At 55.4% G+C, this 18,191-nt stretch overlaps 2 protein-coding genes across 2 annotated transcripts in view; one reads left to right on the top strand and one right to left on the bottom strand.

The window, feature by feature from the left end:
• The window catches only part of LOC140108906 (uncharacterized), a 47,901-nt gene extending 38,371 nt beyond the window's left edge, over positions 1 to 9,530 (top strand). Inside the window, exons 3-4 of the mRNA XM_072131991.1 lie at positions 7,390 to 7,556; positions 7,975 to 9,530. Coding sequence (XP_071988092.1) covers positions 7,390 to 7,556; positions 7,975 to 9,300 — 1,493 coding nt within the window. The 3' untranslated portion in view covers positions 9,301 to 9,530. The remainder of the gene's footprint in view (positions 1 to 7,389; positions 7,557 to 7,974) is intronic.
• Positions 9,496 to 18,191, bottom strand: part of LOC140108908 (retinol dehydrogenase 12-like) — a 40,433-nt gene continuing 31,737 nt past the window's right edge. Inside the window, exons 3-6 of the mRNA XM_072131992.1 lie at positions 16,030 to 16,119; positions 13,002 to 13,193; positions 11,101 to 11,210; positions 9,496 to 9,894 (exon numbers count right to left, since the gene is read on the bottom strand). Coding sequence (XP_071988093.1) covers positions 9,700 to 9,894; positions 11,101 to 11,210; positions 13,002 to 13,193; positions 16,030 to 16,119 — 587 coding nt within the window. The 3' untranslated portion in view covers positions 9,496 to 9,699. The remainder of the gene's footprint in view (positions 9,895 to 11,100; positions 11,211 to 13,001; positions 13,194 to 16,029; positions 16,120 to 18,191) is intronic.

Raw genomic sequence — 18,191 nt, 5'->3', positions numbered from 1 at the left:
AGGGCCATCACCCAGACAGTAATGTACAGGTCCCCGGGGCTGAGGGCCATCACCCAGACAGTAATGTACAGGTCCCCGGGGCCGAGGGCCATCACCCAGACAGTAATGTACAGGACCCCGGGGCTGAGGGTCATCACCCAGACAGTAATGTACAGGTCCCCGGGGCTGAGGACCATCACCCAGACAGTAATGTACAGGTCCCCGGGGTGAGGTCCATCACCCAGACAGTAATGTACAGGTCCCCGGGGCTGAGGAACATCACCCAGACAGTAATGTACAGGTCCCCGGGGCTGAGGGCCATCACCCAGACAGTAATGTACAGGTCCCCGGGGCTGAGGACCATCACCCAGACAGTAATGTACAGGTCCCTGGGGCTGAGGGCCATCACCCAGACAGTAATGTACAGGTCCCCGGGGCTGAGGGCCATCACCCAGACAGTAATGTACAGGTCCCCGGGGCTGAGGGCCATCACCCAGACAGTAATGTACAGGACCCCGGGGCTGAGGGCCATCACCCAGACAGTAATGTACAGGACCCCGGGGCTGAGGGCCATCACCCAGACAGTAATGTACAGGACCCCGGGGCTGAGGGTCATCACCCAGACAGTAATGTACAGGTCCCCGGGGCTGAGGGTCATCACCCAGACAGTAATGTACAGGTCCCCGGGGCTGAGGGCCATCACCCAGACAGTAATGTACAGGTCCCCAGGGCCATCACCCAGACAGTAATGTACAGGTCCCCGGGGCTGAGGGCCATCACCCAGACAGTAATGTACAGGTCCCCGGGGCTGAGGGCCATCACCCAGACAGTAATGTACAGGTCCCCGGGGCTGAGGACCATCACCCAGACAGTAATGTACAGGTCCCCGGGGCTGAGGGCCATCACCCAGACAGTAATGTACAGGTCCCCGGGGCTGAGGACCATCATCCAGACAGTAATGTACAGGTCCCCGGGGCTGAGGGCCATCACCCAGACAGTAATGTACAGGACCCCGGGGCTGAGGGTCATCACCCAGACAGTAATGTACAGGTCCACGGGGCTGAGGGCCATCACCCAGACAGTAATGTACAGGACCCCGGGGCTGAGGGCCATCACCCAGACAGTAATGTACAGGTCCCTGGGGCTGAGGGCCATCACCCAGACAGTAATGTACAGGTCCCTGGGGCTGAGGGCCATCACCCAGACAGTAATGTACAGGTCCCCGGGGCTGAGGGCCATCACCCAGACAGTAATGTACAGGTCCCTGGGGCTGAGGGCCATCACCCAGACAGTAATGTACAGGTCCCCGGGGCTGAGGGCCATCACCCAGACAGTAATGTACAGGTCCCCGGGGCTGAGGGCCATCACCCAGACAGTAATGTACAGGACCCCGGGGCTGAGGGCCATCACCCAGACAGTAATGTACAGGTCCCCGGGGCTGAGGGCCATCACCCAGACAGTAATGTACAGGTCCCCGGGGCTGAGGACCATCACCCAGACAGTAATGTACAGGTCCCCGGGGCTGAGGGCCATCACCCAGACAGTAATGTACAGGTCCCCGGGGCTGAGGGCCATCACCCAGACAGTAATGTACAGGTCCCCGGGGCTGAGGGCCATCACCCAGACAGTAATGTACAGGTCCCCGGGGCTGAGGGCCATCACCCAGACAGTAATGTACAGGTCCCCGGGGCTGAGGGCCATCACCCAGACAGTAATGTACAGGTCCCCGGGGGCTGAGGGCCATCACCCAGACAGTAATGTACAGGTCCCCGGGGCTGAGGGCCATCACCCAGACAGTAATGTACAGGTCCCCGGGGCTGAGGGCCATCACCCAGACAGTAATGTACAGGTCCCCGGGGCTGAGGGCCATCACCCAGACAGTAATGTACAGGTCCCCGGGGCTGAGGGCCATCACCCAGACAGTAATGTACAGGTCCCCGGGGCTGAGGGCCATCACCCAGACAGTAATGTACAGGTCCCCGGGGCTGAGGGCCATCACCCAGACAGTAATGTACAGGTCCCCGGGGGCTGAGGGCCATCACCCAGACAGTAATGTACAGGTCCCCGGGGCTGAGGGCCATCACCCAGACAGTAATGTACAGGTCCCCGGGGCTGAGGGCCATCACCCAGACAGTAATGTACAGGTCCCCAGGGCCATCACCCAGACAGTAATGTACAGGTCCCCGGGGCTGAGGGCCATCACCCAGACAGTAATGTACAGGTCCCCAGGGCCATCACCCAGACAGTAATGTACAGGTCCCCGGGGCTGAGGGCCATCACCCAGACAGTAATGTACAGGTCCCCGGGGCTGAGGGCCATCACCCAGACAGTAATGTACAGGTCCCCGGGGCTGAGGGCCATCACCCAGACAGTAATGTACAGGTCCCCGGGGCTGAGGGCCATCACCCAGACAGTAATGTACAGGGTCCCCGGGGCTGAGGTCCATCACCCAGACAGTAATGTACAGGTCCCCGGGGCTGAGGGTCATCACCCAGACAGTAATGTACAGGTCCCCGGAGCTGAGGGCCATCACCCAGACAGTAATGTACAGGTCCCCGGGGCTGAGGACCATCACCCAGACAGTAATGTACAGGTCCCCGGGGCTGAGGGCCATCACCCAGACAGTAATGTACAGGTCCCCGGGGCTGAGGACCATCACCCAGACAGTAATGTACAGGTCCCCGGGGCTGAGGGCCATCACCCAGACAGTAATGTACAGGTCCCCGGGGCTGAGGACCATCACCCAGACAGTAATGTACAGGTCCCCGGGGCTGAGGGCCATCACCCAGACAGTAATGTACAGGACCCCGGGGCTGAGGGTCATCACCCAGACAGTAATGTACAGGTCCCCGGGGCTGAGGACCATCACCCAGACAGTAATGTACAGGTCCCCGGGGCTGAGGACCATCACCCAGACAGTAATGTACAGGTCCCCGGGGCTGAGGGCCATCACCCAGACAGTAATGTACAGGTCCCCGGGGCTGAGGGCCATCACCCAGACAGTAATGTACAGGACCCCGGGGCTGAGGGTCATCACCCAGACAGTAATGTACAGGTCCCCGGGGCTGAGGTCCATCACCCAGACAGTAATGTACAGGTCCCCGGGGCTGAGGTCCATCACCCAGACAGTAATGTACAGGTCCCCGGGGCTGAGGACCATCACCCAGACAGTAATGTACAGGTCCCCGGGGCTGAGGGCCATCACCCAGACAGTAATGTACAGGTCCCCGGGGCTGAGGGCCATCACCCAGACAGTAATGTACAGGTCCCCGGGGCTGAGGGCCATCACCCAGACAGTAATGTACAGGACCCCGGGGCTGAGGGTCATCACCCAGACAGTAATGTACAGGTCCCCGGGGCTGAGGGCCATCACCCAGACAGTAATGTACAGGTCCCCGGGGCTGAGGGTCATCACCCAGACAGTAATGTACAGGTCCCCGGGGCTGAGGGCCATCACCCAGACAGTAATGTACAGGTCCCCGGGGCTGAGGGCCATCACCCAGACAGTAATGTACAGGTCCCCGGGGCTGAGGGCCATCACCCAGACAGTAATGTACAGGTCCCCGGGGCTGAGGGCCATCACCCAGACAGTAATGTACAGGTCCCCGGGGCTGAGGACCATCACCCAGACAGTAATGTACAGGTCCCCGGGGCTGAGGACCATCACCCAGACAGTAATGTACAGGTCCCCGGGGCTGAGGGCCATCACCCAGACAGTAATGTACAGGTCCCCGGGGCTGAGGGTCATCACCCAGACAGTAATGTACAGGTCCCCGGGGCTGAGGACCATCACCCAGACAGTAATGTACAGGTCCCCGGGGCTGAGGGTCATCACCCAGACAGTAATGTACAGGTCCCCGGGGCTGAGGACCATCACCCAGACAGTAATGTACAGGTCCCCGGGGCTGAGGACCATCACCCAGACAGTAATGTACAGGTCCCCGGGGCTGAGGGCCATCACCCAGACAGTAATGTACAGGTCCCCGGGGCTGAGGACCATCACCCAGACAGTAATGTACAGGTCCCCGGGGCTGAGGGCCATCATCCAGACAGTAATGTACAGGTCCCCGGGGCTGAGGGCCATCACCCAGACAGTAATGTACAGGTCCCCGGGGCTGAGGGCCATCACCCAGACAGTAATGTACAGGTCCCCGGGGCTGAGGACCATCATCCAGACAGTAATGTACAGGTCCCCGGGGCTGAGGGTCATCACCCAGACAGTAATGTACAGGTCCCCGGGGCTGAGGGTCATCACCCAGACAGTAATGTACAGGTCCCCGGGGCTGAGGGCCATCACCCAGACAGTAATGTACAGGTCCCCGGGGCTGAGGACCATCACCCAGACAGTAATGTACAGGTCCCCGGGGCTGAGGGCCATCACCCAGACAGTAATGTACAGGTCCCCGGGGCTGAGGGCCATCACCCAGACAGTAATGTACAGGTCCCCGGGGCTGAGGGCCATCACCCAGACAGTAATGTACAGGTCCCCGGGGCTGAGGGCCATCACCCAGACAGTAATGTACAGGTCCCCGGGGCTGAGGGCCATCACCCAGACAGTAATGTACAGGTCCCCGGGGCTGAGGGCCATCACCCAGACAGTAATGTACAGGTCCCCGTGGCTGAGGGCCATCATCCAGACAGTAATGTACAGGTCCCCGGGGCTGAGGACCATCATCCAGACAGTAATGTACAGGTCCCCGGGGCTGAGGGTCATCACCCAGACAGTAATGTACAGGTCCCCGGGGCTGAGGACCATCACCCAGACAGTAATGTACAGGTCCCCGGGGCTGAGGGCCATCACCCAGACAGTAATGTACAGGTCCCCGGGGCTGAGGGCCATCACCCAGACAGTAATGTACAGGTCCCCGGGGCTGAGGGTCATCACCCAGACAGTAATGTACAGGTCCCCGGGGCTGAGAACCATCACCCAGACAGTAATGTACAGGTCCCCGGGGCTGAGGGCCATCACCCAGACAGTAATGTACAGGTCCCCGGGGCTGAGGGCCATCACCCAGACAGTAATGTACAGGTCCCCGGGGCTGAGGGCCATCACCCAGACAGTAATGTACAGGTCCCCGGGGCTGAGGACCATCACCCAGACAGTAATGTACAGGTCCCCGGGGCTGAGGAACATCACCCAGACAGTAATGTACAGGTCCCCGGGGCTGAGGGCCATCACCCAGACAGTAATGTACAGGTCCCCGGGGCTGAGGGCCATCACCCAGACAGTAATGTACAGGTCCCAGGGGCTGAGGACCATCATCCAGACAGTAATGTACAGGTCCCCGGGGCTGAGGAACATCACCCAGACAGTAATGTACAGGTCCCCGGGGCTGAGGGTCATCACCCAGACAGTAATGTACAGGACCCCGGGGCTGAGGAACATCACCCAGACAGTAATGTACAGGTCCCCGGGGCTGAGGGTCATCACCCAGACAGTAATGTACAGGTCCCCGGGGCTGAGGGCCATCACCCAGACAGTAATGTACAGGTCCCAGGGGCTGAGGACCATCCCCCAGACAGTAATGTACAGGTCCCCGGGGCTGAGGGCCATCACCCAGACAGTAATGTACAGGACCCCGGGGCTGAGGGTCATCACCCAGACAGTAATGTACAGGTCCCCGGGGCTGAGGGCCATCACCCAGACAGTAATGTACAGGACCCCGGGGCTGAGGGTCATCACCCAGACAGTAATGTACAGGTCCCCGGGGCTGAGGGCCATCACCCAGACAGTAATGTACAGGACCCCGGGGCTGAGGGTCATCACCCAGACAGTAATGTACAGGTCCCCGGGGCTGAGGGCCATCACCCAGACAGTAATGTACAGGTCCCCGGGGCTGAGGGTCATCACCCAGACAGTAATGTACAGGTCCCCGGGGCTGAGGGCCATCACCCAGACAGTAATGTACAGGTCCCCGGGGCTGAGGGCCATCACCCAGACAGTAATGTACAGGTCCCCGGGGCTGAGGGTCATCACCCAGACAGTAATGTACAGGTCCCCGGGGCTGAGGGCCATCACCCAGACAGTAATGTACAGGTCCCCGGGGCTGAGGGTCATCACCCAGACAGTAATGTACAGGTCCCCGGGGCTGAGGGCCATCACCCAGACAGTAATGTACAGGTCCCCGGGGCTGAGGGCCATCACCCAGACAGTAATGTACAGGTCCCCGGGGCTGAGGGCCATCACCCAGACAGTAATGTACAGGTCCCCGGGGCTGAGGGTCATCACCCAGACAGTAATGTACAGGTCCCCGGGGCTGAGGGCCATCACCCAGACAGTAATGTACAGGTCCCCGGGGCTGAGGGCCATCACCCAGACAGTAATGTACAGGTCCCCGGGGCTGAGGGCCATCACCCAGACAGTAATGTACAGGTCCCCGGGGCTGAGGGTCATCACCCAGACAGTAATGTACAGGTCCCTGGGGCTGAGGGCCATCACCCAGACAGTAATGTACAGGTCCCCGGGGCTGAGGGCCATCACCCAGACAGTAATGTACAGGTCCCCGGGGCTGAGGGCCATCACCCAGACAGTAATGTACAGGTCCCCGGGGCTGAGGGCCATCACCCAGACAGTAATGTACAGGTCCCCGGGGCTGAGGGCCATCACCCAGACAGTAATGTACAGGTCCCCGGGGCTGAGGACCATCACCCAGACAGTAATGTACAGGTCCCTGGGGCTGAGGGCCATCACCCAGACAGTAATGTACAGGTCCCCGGGGCTGAGGGCCATCACCCAGACAGTAATGTACAGGTCCCCGGGGCTGAGGGTCATCACCCAGACAGTAATGTACAGGTCCCCGGGGCTGAGGGCCATCACCCAGACAGTAATGTACAGGACCCCGGGGCTGAGGGCCATCACCCAGACAGTAATGTACAGGTCCCCGGGGCTGAGGGCCATCACCCAGACAGTAATGTACAGGTCCCCGGGGCTGAGGGCCATCACCCAGACAGTAATGTACAGGTCCCCGGGGCTGAGGGCCATCACCCAGACAGTAATGTACAGGTCCCCGGGGGCTGAGGGCCATCACCCAGACAGTAATGTACAGGTCCCCGGGGCTGAGGGCCATCACCCAGACAGTAATGTACAGGTCCCCGGGGCTGAGGGCCATCACCCAGACAGTAATGTACAGGTCCCCGGGGCTGAGGGCCGTCACCCAGACAGTAATGTACAGGTCCCCGGGGCTGAGGGTCATCACCCAGACAGTAATGTACAGGTCCCCGGGGCTGAGGAACATCACCCAGACAGTAATGTACAGGTCCCCGGGGCTGAGGAACATCACCCAGACAGTAATGTACAGGTCCCCGGGGCTTAGGGCCATCACCCAGACAGTAATGTACAGGTCCCCGGGGCTGAGGACCATCACCCAGACAGTAATGTACAGGGTCCTACTCATTCTCCATCCTCTACAGCCGGGGCCTTGGTGCAGGAACTGATCAGACTCCTTGGAGACTCTCATAAGTTGACAAAAGCTGGACTCCATCTGCTGCTCCAGCCTCACCTGACTGATCTGAGCCTCCGCTCCTGTGCAGGACTGGTCAGTAAGGCCATGGCTCAGCTTGTGACTGTGCGCTGTAAGGTAAGTGTCATCACCGTACCCACTGTGGCCCTTCTATCCTCCTGGATCACCATCCGGTCCTTGTGTGTGCAGTCCGTTCTGCATCACTACCTTCTTGTCCCCCTCCGCTATCCTCTTATCCTACACCATGATCCTCTTGTCTTCCTCCGCCAACCTTGTTGTCTTGCTCTGTCAACCTCTCATCCTCCTCTGCAACCACCGGGGCCTCCTCCTCTGTCACCCTCCTCTTATTTGGCACATTTGTATTCTTAGTAGATTCTTTATCCTGTCTTTCCCCAGGCCCTTCCATCTTACTTTCTTACAATCCTTCATTGTCACCCTCCCATCTTCCTACTTGGCCATCACCCTCATCTCCCCCGTTGTGACTCTCTTGACCTTCATCCTTCCAAATGCTGAGCTATCCTCTGTTCCTCCACAGTACCTGATATCTCTGGACCTACACTCCTGTAACCGTGTCCCCGCTGCCTCTCTGGCCTCTCTGGTGGAGCATTTGCCTCGTCTCCAGAAGCTCTGTTTCTCGGATACCCAGTGCGACTCTGTGGTCTTGGCTGCCATTGGCAGCTTTTGTCAGAGACTGCGTGAGCTGGACGTGTCCCGATGTAAGAAGATATCGCCGTGCTCGTTGCTGTCACTAGTGTACGATGTAAGACGAGGATGTTTCAGCTGCCAGGCTCTACGAGTTCTGCTTCTGCAGGATGTCAGTCCACAGGGTGACCCAGTGCACTGGGTGTATGCCTTGTGTTTTGTATTACTGGCCCTTCCTGGCCTGGAGCAGCTAACCAACCCTTGTCTGACTGACGCCATACGTCTTCTCTACCTCAAGAACTTGACCCCATCTGGGTTTCCCCCTGGAAACTTTCCCTCATTGCTGGAGGTACTACGGACCAAGGCCAGAAGGGATTGTAATGAAGTGGTCCGGACAGATGATGCAAGGATGGCTGCCCCAGATACCACACTACATCTGAAGAAGCTTGAAGACTTTGATGAGAAAGACATGTCCACACTGGGGTCTCTGTGCCAAGGTGTGGAGGAGGTCTCCATCTCTCTGGGGAACCAAAATGTACATTCATGGAGTCTTGTTCAGTGGCCAAACCTCAGTCACCTGACCCTGCACTGCTCAGACCATCCCCTGAGGCCCCTAGAGGAGATCCTGAGCAGCATCCATCCTATCAGCAAGAACCTACGCTTCCTGTCACTTCAGAACCTGCTGTGGTGCCAGCAGGAGTCATTGATCACCTTGCTAACCTGGTGCCCAAACCTGCAGAGCTTCCAGAGTCACCTCACTGTGCTCCACCATACTGACTTACACATTGCACCAGAGCTTCCCCCCTGGGCAGGTGACCCACTGCCTCTACCGCACCTGCACACTTTCAGCCTACTTCTAGAGAAAGACGATGCCTTTCAGGCCACTTTTCAGCACAAACTTGGGGGTTTCTTGGTTTCTGTTCTGAAGGGGTGTCCTAAGCTGGAGATACTGTCCCTTTATGGGGTTCCTGTCCTCCTTGATGGGGTACTTGAGAAAGTTTATGGGTCGTCACATCCCCAGCCTCTCCAGAGACTTCAGAAGGTGTCACTTTGCAGTAGTAACATCACCGAGTGGGGAGTGGGTCTTATCCTTAGGGCCAAGAATCAGCTGCAGACTCTTGACTTGTCTCACTGCAAGGAGGTGACATTCAGAGACTACCACCAGCTCCAGGAGAGGGCGAGGAAGGAGAAGAAGCCTTTGAGTATCACATGGCAGTGACCTGGGGCCAGGGGTCACTTCTCTAGAGTCATAGATGACCTCATAATAACCTAATAAGCCACCCCTCATGACACCAGTGCCTTGTCATAATGTGACCACCGTGATATCACCGCGGTCCCAATGGTTACTGAAATCCAGATTGTAAGCTCTTGTGTCTTAGGACCTCCACGTTAAATGAGATTATAACACCTGTAACATTGTATAAAAATGACACGTTTTTATTTATTACACGTCTTTTGGTGTTACTTGGTCACTGCATCTATTGGGGCTCATGGGGTCGTCACCCGTTATCTCCGAGGTGGAGAAACCAAGACCCTAGAGCCTCATCCTATTGTCAGGAGTCCACGGGGCATCTATGCTCATACAATGGTGCGCCCCATTAGTTCCTGGAGGCTTGGGTTATTTTGTTGGGTGAGTATTGAGGTTAGTCGCTGACTCGCAAGCCTCCCACAGCTTCCTGTTGACAGCTGGATCCTGGGTCTTCTCTGAGGGCAGCACAATGGTGCAGTCACTGTCTATGTACTTCCCGTTCAGCCCTTCCGCCTCCTCTGATACAGAGCAGAAAATGGTGCTGGCGGCCCCCTCCTCAGCGGTCTGCAAACAAGAGGAAGAGGGTTATAGGCATAAGATGGAGGAAGGGGAAGGTGGGGGGGGGCAGTCATGAAGGGAACCATTGGTCATAGAGAGGAGAATAGACATGAGAGGGTATAAGAAGGAAGGATGTAGAGGGTGTAGGACATAGGATGGAAAGACGTGGGGGATAGGGTATAAAATAGAAAGGAAGTGGAGGGGGCAGGGTATGAGAAGGAAGGACATGGAGGGGGCAGGGCATAGGAAGGAAGGACATGGAGGGGGCAGGATATAGGAAGGAAGGACATGGAGGGGGCAGGATATAGGAAGGAAGGACATGGAGGGGGCAGGACATAAGAAGGAAGGATGTGGAGGGGCAGGACATAAGAAGGAAGGATGTGGAGGGGGCAGGACATAAGAAGGAAGGATGTGGAGGGGCAGGACATAAGAAGGAAGGATGTGGAGGGGGCAGGGAATAAGAAGGAAGGATGTGGAGGGCGCAGGGCATAAGAAGGAAGGATGTGGAGGGGGCAAGGAATAAGAAGGAAGGATGTGGAGGGCGTAGGGCATAGGAAGGAAGGACATGGAGGGGGCAGGGAATAAGAAGGAAGGACATGAGGGGGCAGGACATAGAAAGGAAGGACATGGAGGGGACAGGGAATAAGAAGGAAGGACATGGAGGGGGCAGGACATAGGAAGGAAGGACATGGAGGGGGCAGGACATAGGAAGGAAGGACATGGAGGGGGCAGGGAATAAGAAGGAAGGACATGGAGGGGGCAGGACATAGGAAGGAAGGACATGGAGGGGGCAGGACATAGGAAGGAAGGACATGGAGGGGGTAGGACATAGGAAGGAAGGACATGGAGGGGGCAGGGAATAAGAAGGAAGGACATGGAGGGGGCAGGACATAGGAAGGACATGGAGGGGGCAGGGAATAAGAAGGAAGGACATGGAGGCAGCAGGACATAGGAAGGAAGGACATGGAGGGGACAGGGAATAAGAAGGAAGGATGTGGAGGGGGCAGGGAATAAGAAGGAAGGATGTGGAGGGGGCAGGGAATAAGAAGGAAGGATGTGGAGGGGGCAGGGAATAAGAAGGAAGGACATGCAAGGGAAGGACATGAGGAAGGAAGGATTTGGAGGGGACAGGAGATAGGAAGTGAGGACATGGGGGAGGGCAATGGAGGAGGTAATGACTAAAATGAATGTAGGTGGGGATTGGACACTGGCCTTAAAGAAGAAGAATCCTATAATATTGAAGATGCTTCGGAGCAGGACGCTGTAGTTCCTCATGGCCTCAGTCATGACTATCCCAGGATTTACACTGTTCACCGTCACTCCTGAGGTAATAAAGTGAAATATAGATTGTAACCATGTGTTCATCATGTAAGTGCTGCCACTATATCTCCCATGCTCCATGTCTACCCAAAGGCGCACGTCATGAGGGACTGATGGGCTGTGAAGAATCTAGGAAACATTGAAACAGCTAAGGAACTTGTGTACATTTAGCTGCAATAACATCCTCGCTGCCCTCTCCTGTCCTGCTCCTCGCTTCCCCGCAGCTCACCTCTCCTGTCCTGCTCCTCGCTTCCCCGCAGCTCACCTCTCCTGTCCTGCTCCTCGCTTCCCCGCAGCTCACCTCTCCTGTCCTGCTCCCCGCTTCCCCGCAGCTCACCTCTCCTGTCCTGCTCCTCGCTTCCCCGCAGCTCACCTCTCCTGTCCTGCTCCTCGCTTCCCCGCAGCTCACCTCTCCTGTCCTGCTCCCCGCTTCCCCGCAGCTCACCTCTCCTGTCCTACTCCTCGCTTCCCCGCAGCTCACCTCTCCTGTCCTGCTCCTCGCTTCCCTGCAGCTCACCTCTCCTGTCCTGCTCCTCGCTTCCCCGCAGCTCACCTCTCCTGTCCTGCTCCTCGCTTCCCCGCAGCTCACCTCTCCTGTCCTGCTCCTCGCTTCCCCGCAGCTCACCTCTCCTGTCCCGCTCCTCGCTTCCCCGCAGCTCACCTCTCCTGTCCTGCTCCTCGCTTCCCCGCAGCTCACCTCTCCTGTCCTGCTCCCCGCTTTCCCGCAGCTCACCTCTCCTGTCCTGCTCCTTGCTTCCCCGCAGCTCACCTCTCCTGTCCTGCTCCTCGCTTCCCCGCAGCTCACCTCTCCTGTCCTGCTCCTCGCTTCCCCGCAGCTCACCTCTCCTGTCCTGCTCCCCGCTTCCCCGCAGCTCACCTCTCCTGTCCTGCTCCTCGCTTCCCCGCAGCTCACCTCTCCTGTTCTGCTCCTCGCTTCCCCGCAGCTCACCTCTCCTGTCCTGCTCCCCGCTTCCCCGCAGCTCACCTCTCCTGTCCTGCTCCCCGCAGCTCACCTCTCCTGTCCTGCTTCTCGCTTCCCCGCAGCTCACCTCTCCTGTCCTGCTCCTCGCTTCCCCGCAGCTCACCTCTCCTGTCCTGCTCCCTGCTTCCCCGCAGCTCACCTCTCCTGTCCTGCTCCTCGCTTCCCCGCAGCTCACCTCTCCTGTCCTGCTCCTCGCTTCCCCGCAGCTCACCTCTCCTGTCCTGCTCCTCGCTCCCCCGCAGCTCACCTCTCCTGTCCTGCTCCTCGCTTCCCCGCAGCTCACCTCTCCTGTCCTGCTCCTCGCTTCCCCGCAGCTCACCTCTCCTGTCCTGCTCCTCGCTTCCCCGCAGCTCACCTCTCCTGTCCTGCTCCTCGCTTCCCAGCAGCTCACCTCTCCTGTCCTACTCCTCGCTTCCCCGCAGCTCACCTCTCCTGTCCTGCTCCTCGCTTCCCAGCAGCTCACCTCTCCTGTCCTACTCCTCGCTTCCCCGCAGCTCACCTCTTCTGTCCTGCTCCTCGCTTCCCCACAGCTCACCTTTCCTGTCCTGCTCTTCGCTTCCCCACAGCTCACCTCTCCTGTCCTGCTCCTCGCTTCCCCACAGCTCACCTCTCCTGTCCGGCTCCCCCTCAGCTCACCTCCCCTTTCCGGCTCCCCGCAGCTCACATCTCCTGTCTGGCTCCTCGCTTCCCCGCAGCTCACCTCTCCTGCACCATCAGGACCCTTTATGATGTAGTCTCTCATCTCCCTCCCCCTCTCCATAACACCCTTCTCCTGACCTACCCTTCCCTCCTTTGTCCTGCCGGATCTTACCCGTCCCCTGCATCCTGGTGGCCAGCTCCTTGGCGCAGATGGTGTTCATTAGTTTGGTGCAGTTGTATGTGTCGTTGTATCTATTTTTCTCCAGGTTCTTGCCCCAGATGTTGCTGGTGTCCACGTTGCCTTGTCCATGCATGAATGAGGACAGGAAGATGATGCGGCTCGGAGCTGTTCGCTTTAGGAGACCTGGGGGGGGAGTGAGACATGTGATCATGTGCACCTGTCATGTTTTAACTGTACGGTCAAGAGATGACATGGATTGATTGGTTCTGTCTTACATGTATAGGAGATCATGTGGATAGATTGATCTTGTCTGATCTGTATGGTAAGGAGATCATGTGGATAGATTGATCTTGTCTGATCTGTATGGTAAGGAGATCATGTGGATAGATTGATCTTTTCTGATCTGTATGGTAAGGAGATCATGTGGATAGATTGATCTTGTCTGATATGTATAGTAAGGTGATCACATGGATTAATCATGTCTCATCTGTTTTTTGGTGGTTGATTTCCTTTAAAGGGGTATTCCCACAAAGACAAGTTCATAGCACACACTGCACATAGTACACCCTGCACATAGTACACACTGCACATAGTACACCCCCTGCACATAGTACACACCCCCTGCACATAGTACACACTGCACATAGTACACTCCCTGCACATAGTACACACTGCACATAGTACACCCCCTGCACATAGTACACACCCCCTGCACATAGTACACACTGCACATAGTACACCCTGCACATAGTACACCCCCTGCACATAGTACACCATGCACATAGTACACCCCCTGCACATATTACACACTGCACATAGTACACCCTGCACATAGTACACCCTGCACATAGTACACACTGCACATAGTACACCCCCTGCACATAGTACACCCCCTGCACATAGTACACACCCTGCACATAGTGCACACCCTGCACATAGTACACCATGCACATAGTACACCCCCTGCACATATTACACACTGCACATAGTACACCCTGCACATAGTACACCCCCTGCACATAGTACACCCTGCACATAGTACACCCCCTGCACATAGTACACACTGCACATAGTACACCCCCTGCACATATTACACACTGCACATATTACACACTGCACATATTACTACCTGCACATAGTACACCCCCTGCACATAGTACACTCTGCACATAGTACACACCCTGCACATAGTACACCCCCTGCACATAGTACACACCCTGCACATAGTACACACTGCACATAGTACACCCCCTGCACATAGTACACACCCCCTGCACATAGTACACACCCCCTGCACATAGTACACACCCTGCACATATTACACCCCCTGCACATATTACACCCCCTGCACATAGTACACACTGCACATAGTACATCCCCTGCACATATTACACACTGCACATAGTACACACTCTGCACATAGTACACACTGCACATAGTACACACTGCACATAGTACACCCTACACATAGTGCACCCCCTGCACATAGTACACCCTGCACATAGTACACCTCCCCTGCACATAGTACACACTGCACATAGTACACACCCTGCACATATTACACACTGCACATAGTACACACTGCACATAGTACACACTGCACATAGTGTACATTACACATAGTACACCCTGCACATAGTACACATCCCCTGCACATATTACACACTGCACATAGTACACACTGCACATAGTACACACTGCACATAGTACACACTGCACATAGTGTACATTACACATAGTACACCCTGCACATAGTACACACCCTGCACATAGTACACACTGCACATAGTACACCCCCTGCACATAGTACACACCCCCTGCACATAGTACACACCCCCTGCACATAGTACACACCCTGCACATATTACACCCCCTGCACATATTACACCCCCTGCACATAGTACACACTGCACATAGTACATCCCCTGCACATATTACACACTGCACATAGTACACACTCTGCACATAGTACACACTGCACATAGTACACACTGCACATAGTACACCCTACACATAGTGCACCCCCTGCACATAGTACACCCTGCACATAGTACACCTCCCCTGCACATAGTACACACTGCACATAGTACACACCCTGCACATATTACACACTGCACATAGTACACACTGCACATAGTACACACTGCACATAGTGTACATTACACATAGTACACCCTGCACATAGTACACATCCCCTGCACATATTACACACTGCACATAGTACACACTGCACATAGTACACACTGCACATAGTACACACTGCACATAGTGTACATTACACATAGTACACCCTGCACATAGTACACATCCCCTGCACATATTACACACTGCACATAGTACACACCCTGCACATATTACACACTGCACATAGTACACACTGCACATAGTACACCCTGCACATAGTACACCCCCTGCACATAGTACACCCTGCACATAGTACACATCCCCTGCACATAGTACACATCCCCTGCACATATTACACACTGCACATAGTACACACACTGCACATAGTACACACTGCACATAGTACACACTGCACATAGTACATCCCCTGCACATATTACACACTGCACATAGTACACACTCTGCACATAGTACACCCTGCACATAGTGCACCCCCTGCACATAGTACACCCTGCACATAGTACACCTCCCCTGCACATAGTACACACTGCACATAGTACACACTGCACATAGTGCACATTACACATAGTACACCCTGCACATAGTACACCCTGCACATAGTACACATCCCCTGCACATATTACACACTGCACATAGTACACACCCTGCACATATTACACACTGCACATAGTACACACTGCACATAGTACACCCCCTGCACATAGTACACCCTGCACATAGTACCCCCTGCACATAGTACCCCCTGCACATAGTACACATCCCCTGCACATAGTACACATCCCCTGCACATAGTACACACTGCACATAGTACACCTCCCCTGCACATAGTACACACTGCACATAGTATACCTCCCCTGCAACAGGAGGTACTTACCTAGCAGCAGGTGGGTGAGCAGGAAGGGGCCTAGGTGATTCGTGGCAAATGTGAGCTCCAGTCCTTCCGGAGTGATGGCGTATGGCAGTCCTGAAATGACAATATTATGTTATATATCGTCTGAAACCTACCACCGCGTGTGTCACATGTCAGGGTGTAGTCTCTGAGCACCATATATGTCACATGTCACGGTGTAGTCTCTGAGCGCCATATATGTCACATGTCACGGTGTAGTCTCTGAGCGCCATATATGTCACATGTCACAGTGTAGTCTCTGAGTGCCATATGTCACATGTCACGGTGTAGTCTCTGAGCACCATATATGTCACATGTCACAGTGTAGTCTCTGAGTGCCATATGTCACATGTCACGGTGTAGTCTCTGAGCACCATATATGTCACATGTCACGGTGTAGTCTCTGAGCACCATATATGTCACATGTCACGGTGTAGTCTCTGAGCGCCATATATGTCACATGTCACGGTGTAGTCTCTGAGCGCCATATATGTCACATGTCACGGTGTAGTCTCTGAGCGCCATATATGTCACATGTCACGGTGTAGTCTCTAAGCGCCATATATGTCACATGTCACGGTGTAGTCTCTGAGCGCCATATATGTCACATGTCACGGTGTCGTTTCTGAGCGCCATATATGTCACATGTCACGGTGTAGTCTCTGAGCGCCATATATGTCACATGTCACGGTGTAGTCTCTGAGCGCCATATATGTCACATGTCACGGTGTAGTCTCTGAGCGCCATACATGTCACATGTCAAGGTGTAGTCTCTGAGCGCCATATATGTCACATGTCACGGTGTAGTCTCTGAGCGCCATATATGTCACATGTCACGGTGTAGTCTCTGAGCGCCATACATGTCACATGTCAAGGTGTAGTCTCTGAGCGCCATATATGTCACATGTCACGGTGTAGTATCTGAGCACCATATGTCACATGTCATGGTGTAGTATCTGAGCGCCATATATGTCACATGTCACGGTGTAGTCTCTGAGCGCCATATAAGTCACATGTCACGGTGTCGTTTCTGAGCGCCATATATGTCACATGTCACGGTGTAGTCTCTGAGCGCCATATATGTCACATGTCACGGTGTAGTCTCTGAGCGCCATACATGTCACATGTCACGGTGTAGTCTCTGAGCGCCATATATGTCACATGTCACGGTGTAGTCTCTGAGCGCCATATAAGTCACATGTCACGGTGTAGTATCTGAGCACCATATGTCACATGTCATGGTGTAGTATCTGAGCGACATATATGTCACATGTCACGGTGTAGTCTCTGAGCGCCATATAAGTCACATGTCACGGTGTAGTCTCTGAGCGCCATATATGTCACATGTCACGGTGTAGTCTCTGAGCACCATATATGTCACATGTCACGGTGTAGTCTATGAGCGCCATATATGTCACATGTCACGGTGTAGTCTATGAGCGCCATATGTCACATGTCTCGGTGTAGTCTCTGAGCGCCATACATGTCACATGTCACGGTGTAGTCTCTGAGCGCCATATATGTCACATGTCACGGTGTAGTCTCTGAGCGCCATATATGTCACATGTCACGGTGTAGTCTCTGAGCGCCATATATGTCACATGTCTCGGTGTAGTCTCTGAGCGTCATATATGTCACATGTCACGGTGTAGTCTCTGAGCGCCATATATGTCACATGTCACGGTGTAGTCTCTGAGCGCCATGTATGTCACATGTCACGGTGTAGTCTCTGAGCGCCATATATGTCACATGTCACGGTGTAGTCTCTGAGCGCCATATATGTCACATGTCACGGTGTAGTCTCTGAGCGCCATATATGTCACATGTCACGGTGTAGTCTCTGAGCGCCATATATGTCACATGTCACGGTGTAGTCTCTGAGCGCCATATGTCACATGTCACAGTGTAGTCTCTGAGCGCCATATACGTCACATGTCACGGTGTAGTCTATGAGCGCCATATGTCACATGTCTCGGTGTAGTCTCTGAGCGCCATACATGTCACATGTCACGGTGTAGTCTCTGAGCGCCATATATGTCACATGTCACGGTGTAGTTTCTGAGCGCCATATATGTCACATGTCACGGTGTAGTCTCTGAGCGCCATATATGTCACATGTCACGGTGTAGTCTCTGAGCGCCATACAT

The sequence above is a fragment of the Engystomops pustulosus genome, unplaced genomic scaffold, assembly GCF_040894005.1.
Source record: "Engystomops pustulosus unplaced genomic scaffold, aEngPut4.maternal MAT_SCAFFOLD_195, whole genome shotgun sequence".
NCBI lineage: Eukaryota > Metazoa > Chordata > Amphibia > Anura > Leptodactylidae > Engystomops > Engystomops pustulosus.
This window is presented reverse-complemented; position numbering and strand designations above follow the sequence as displayed.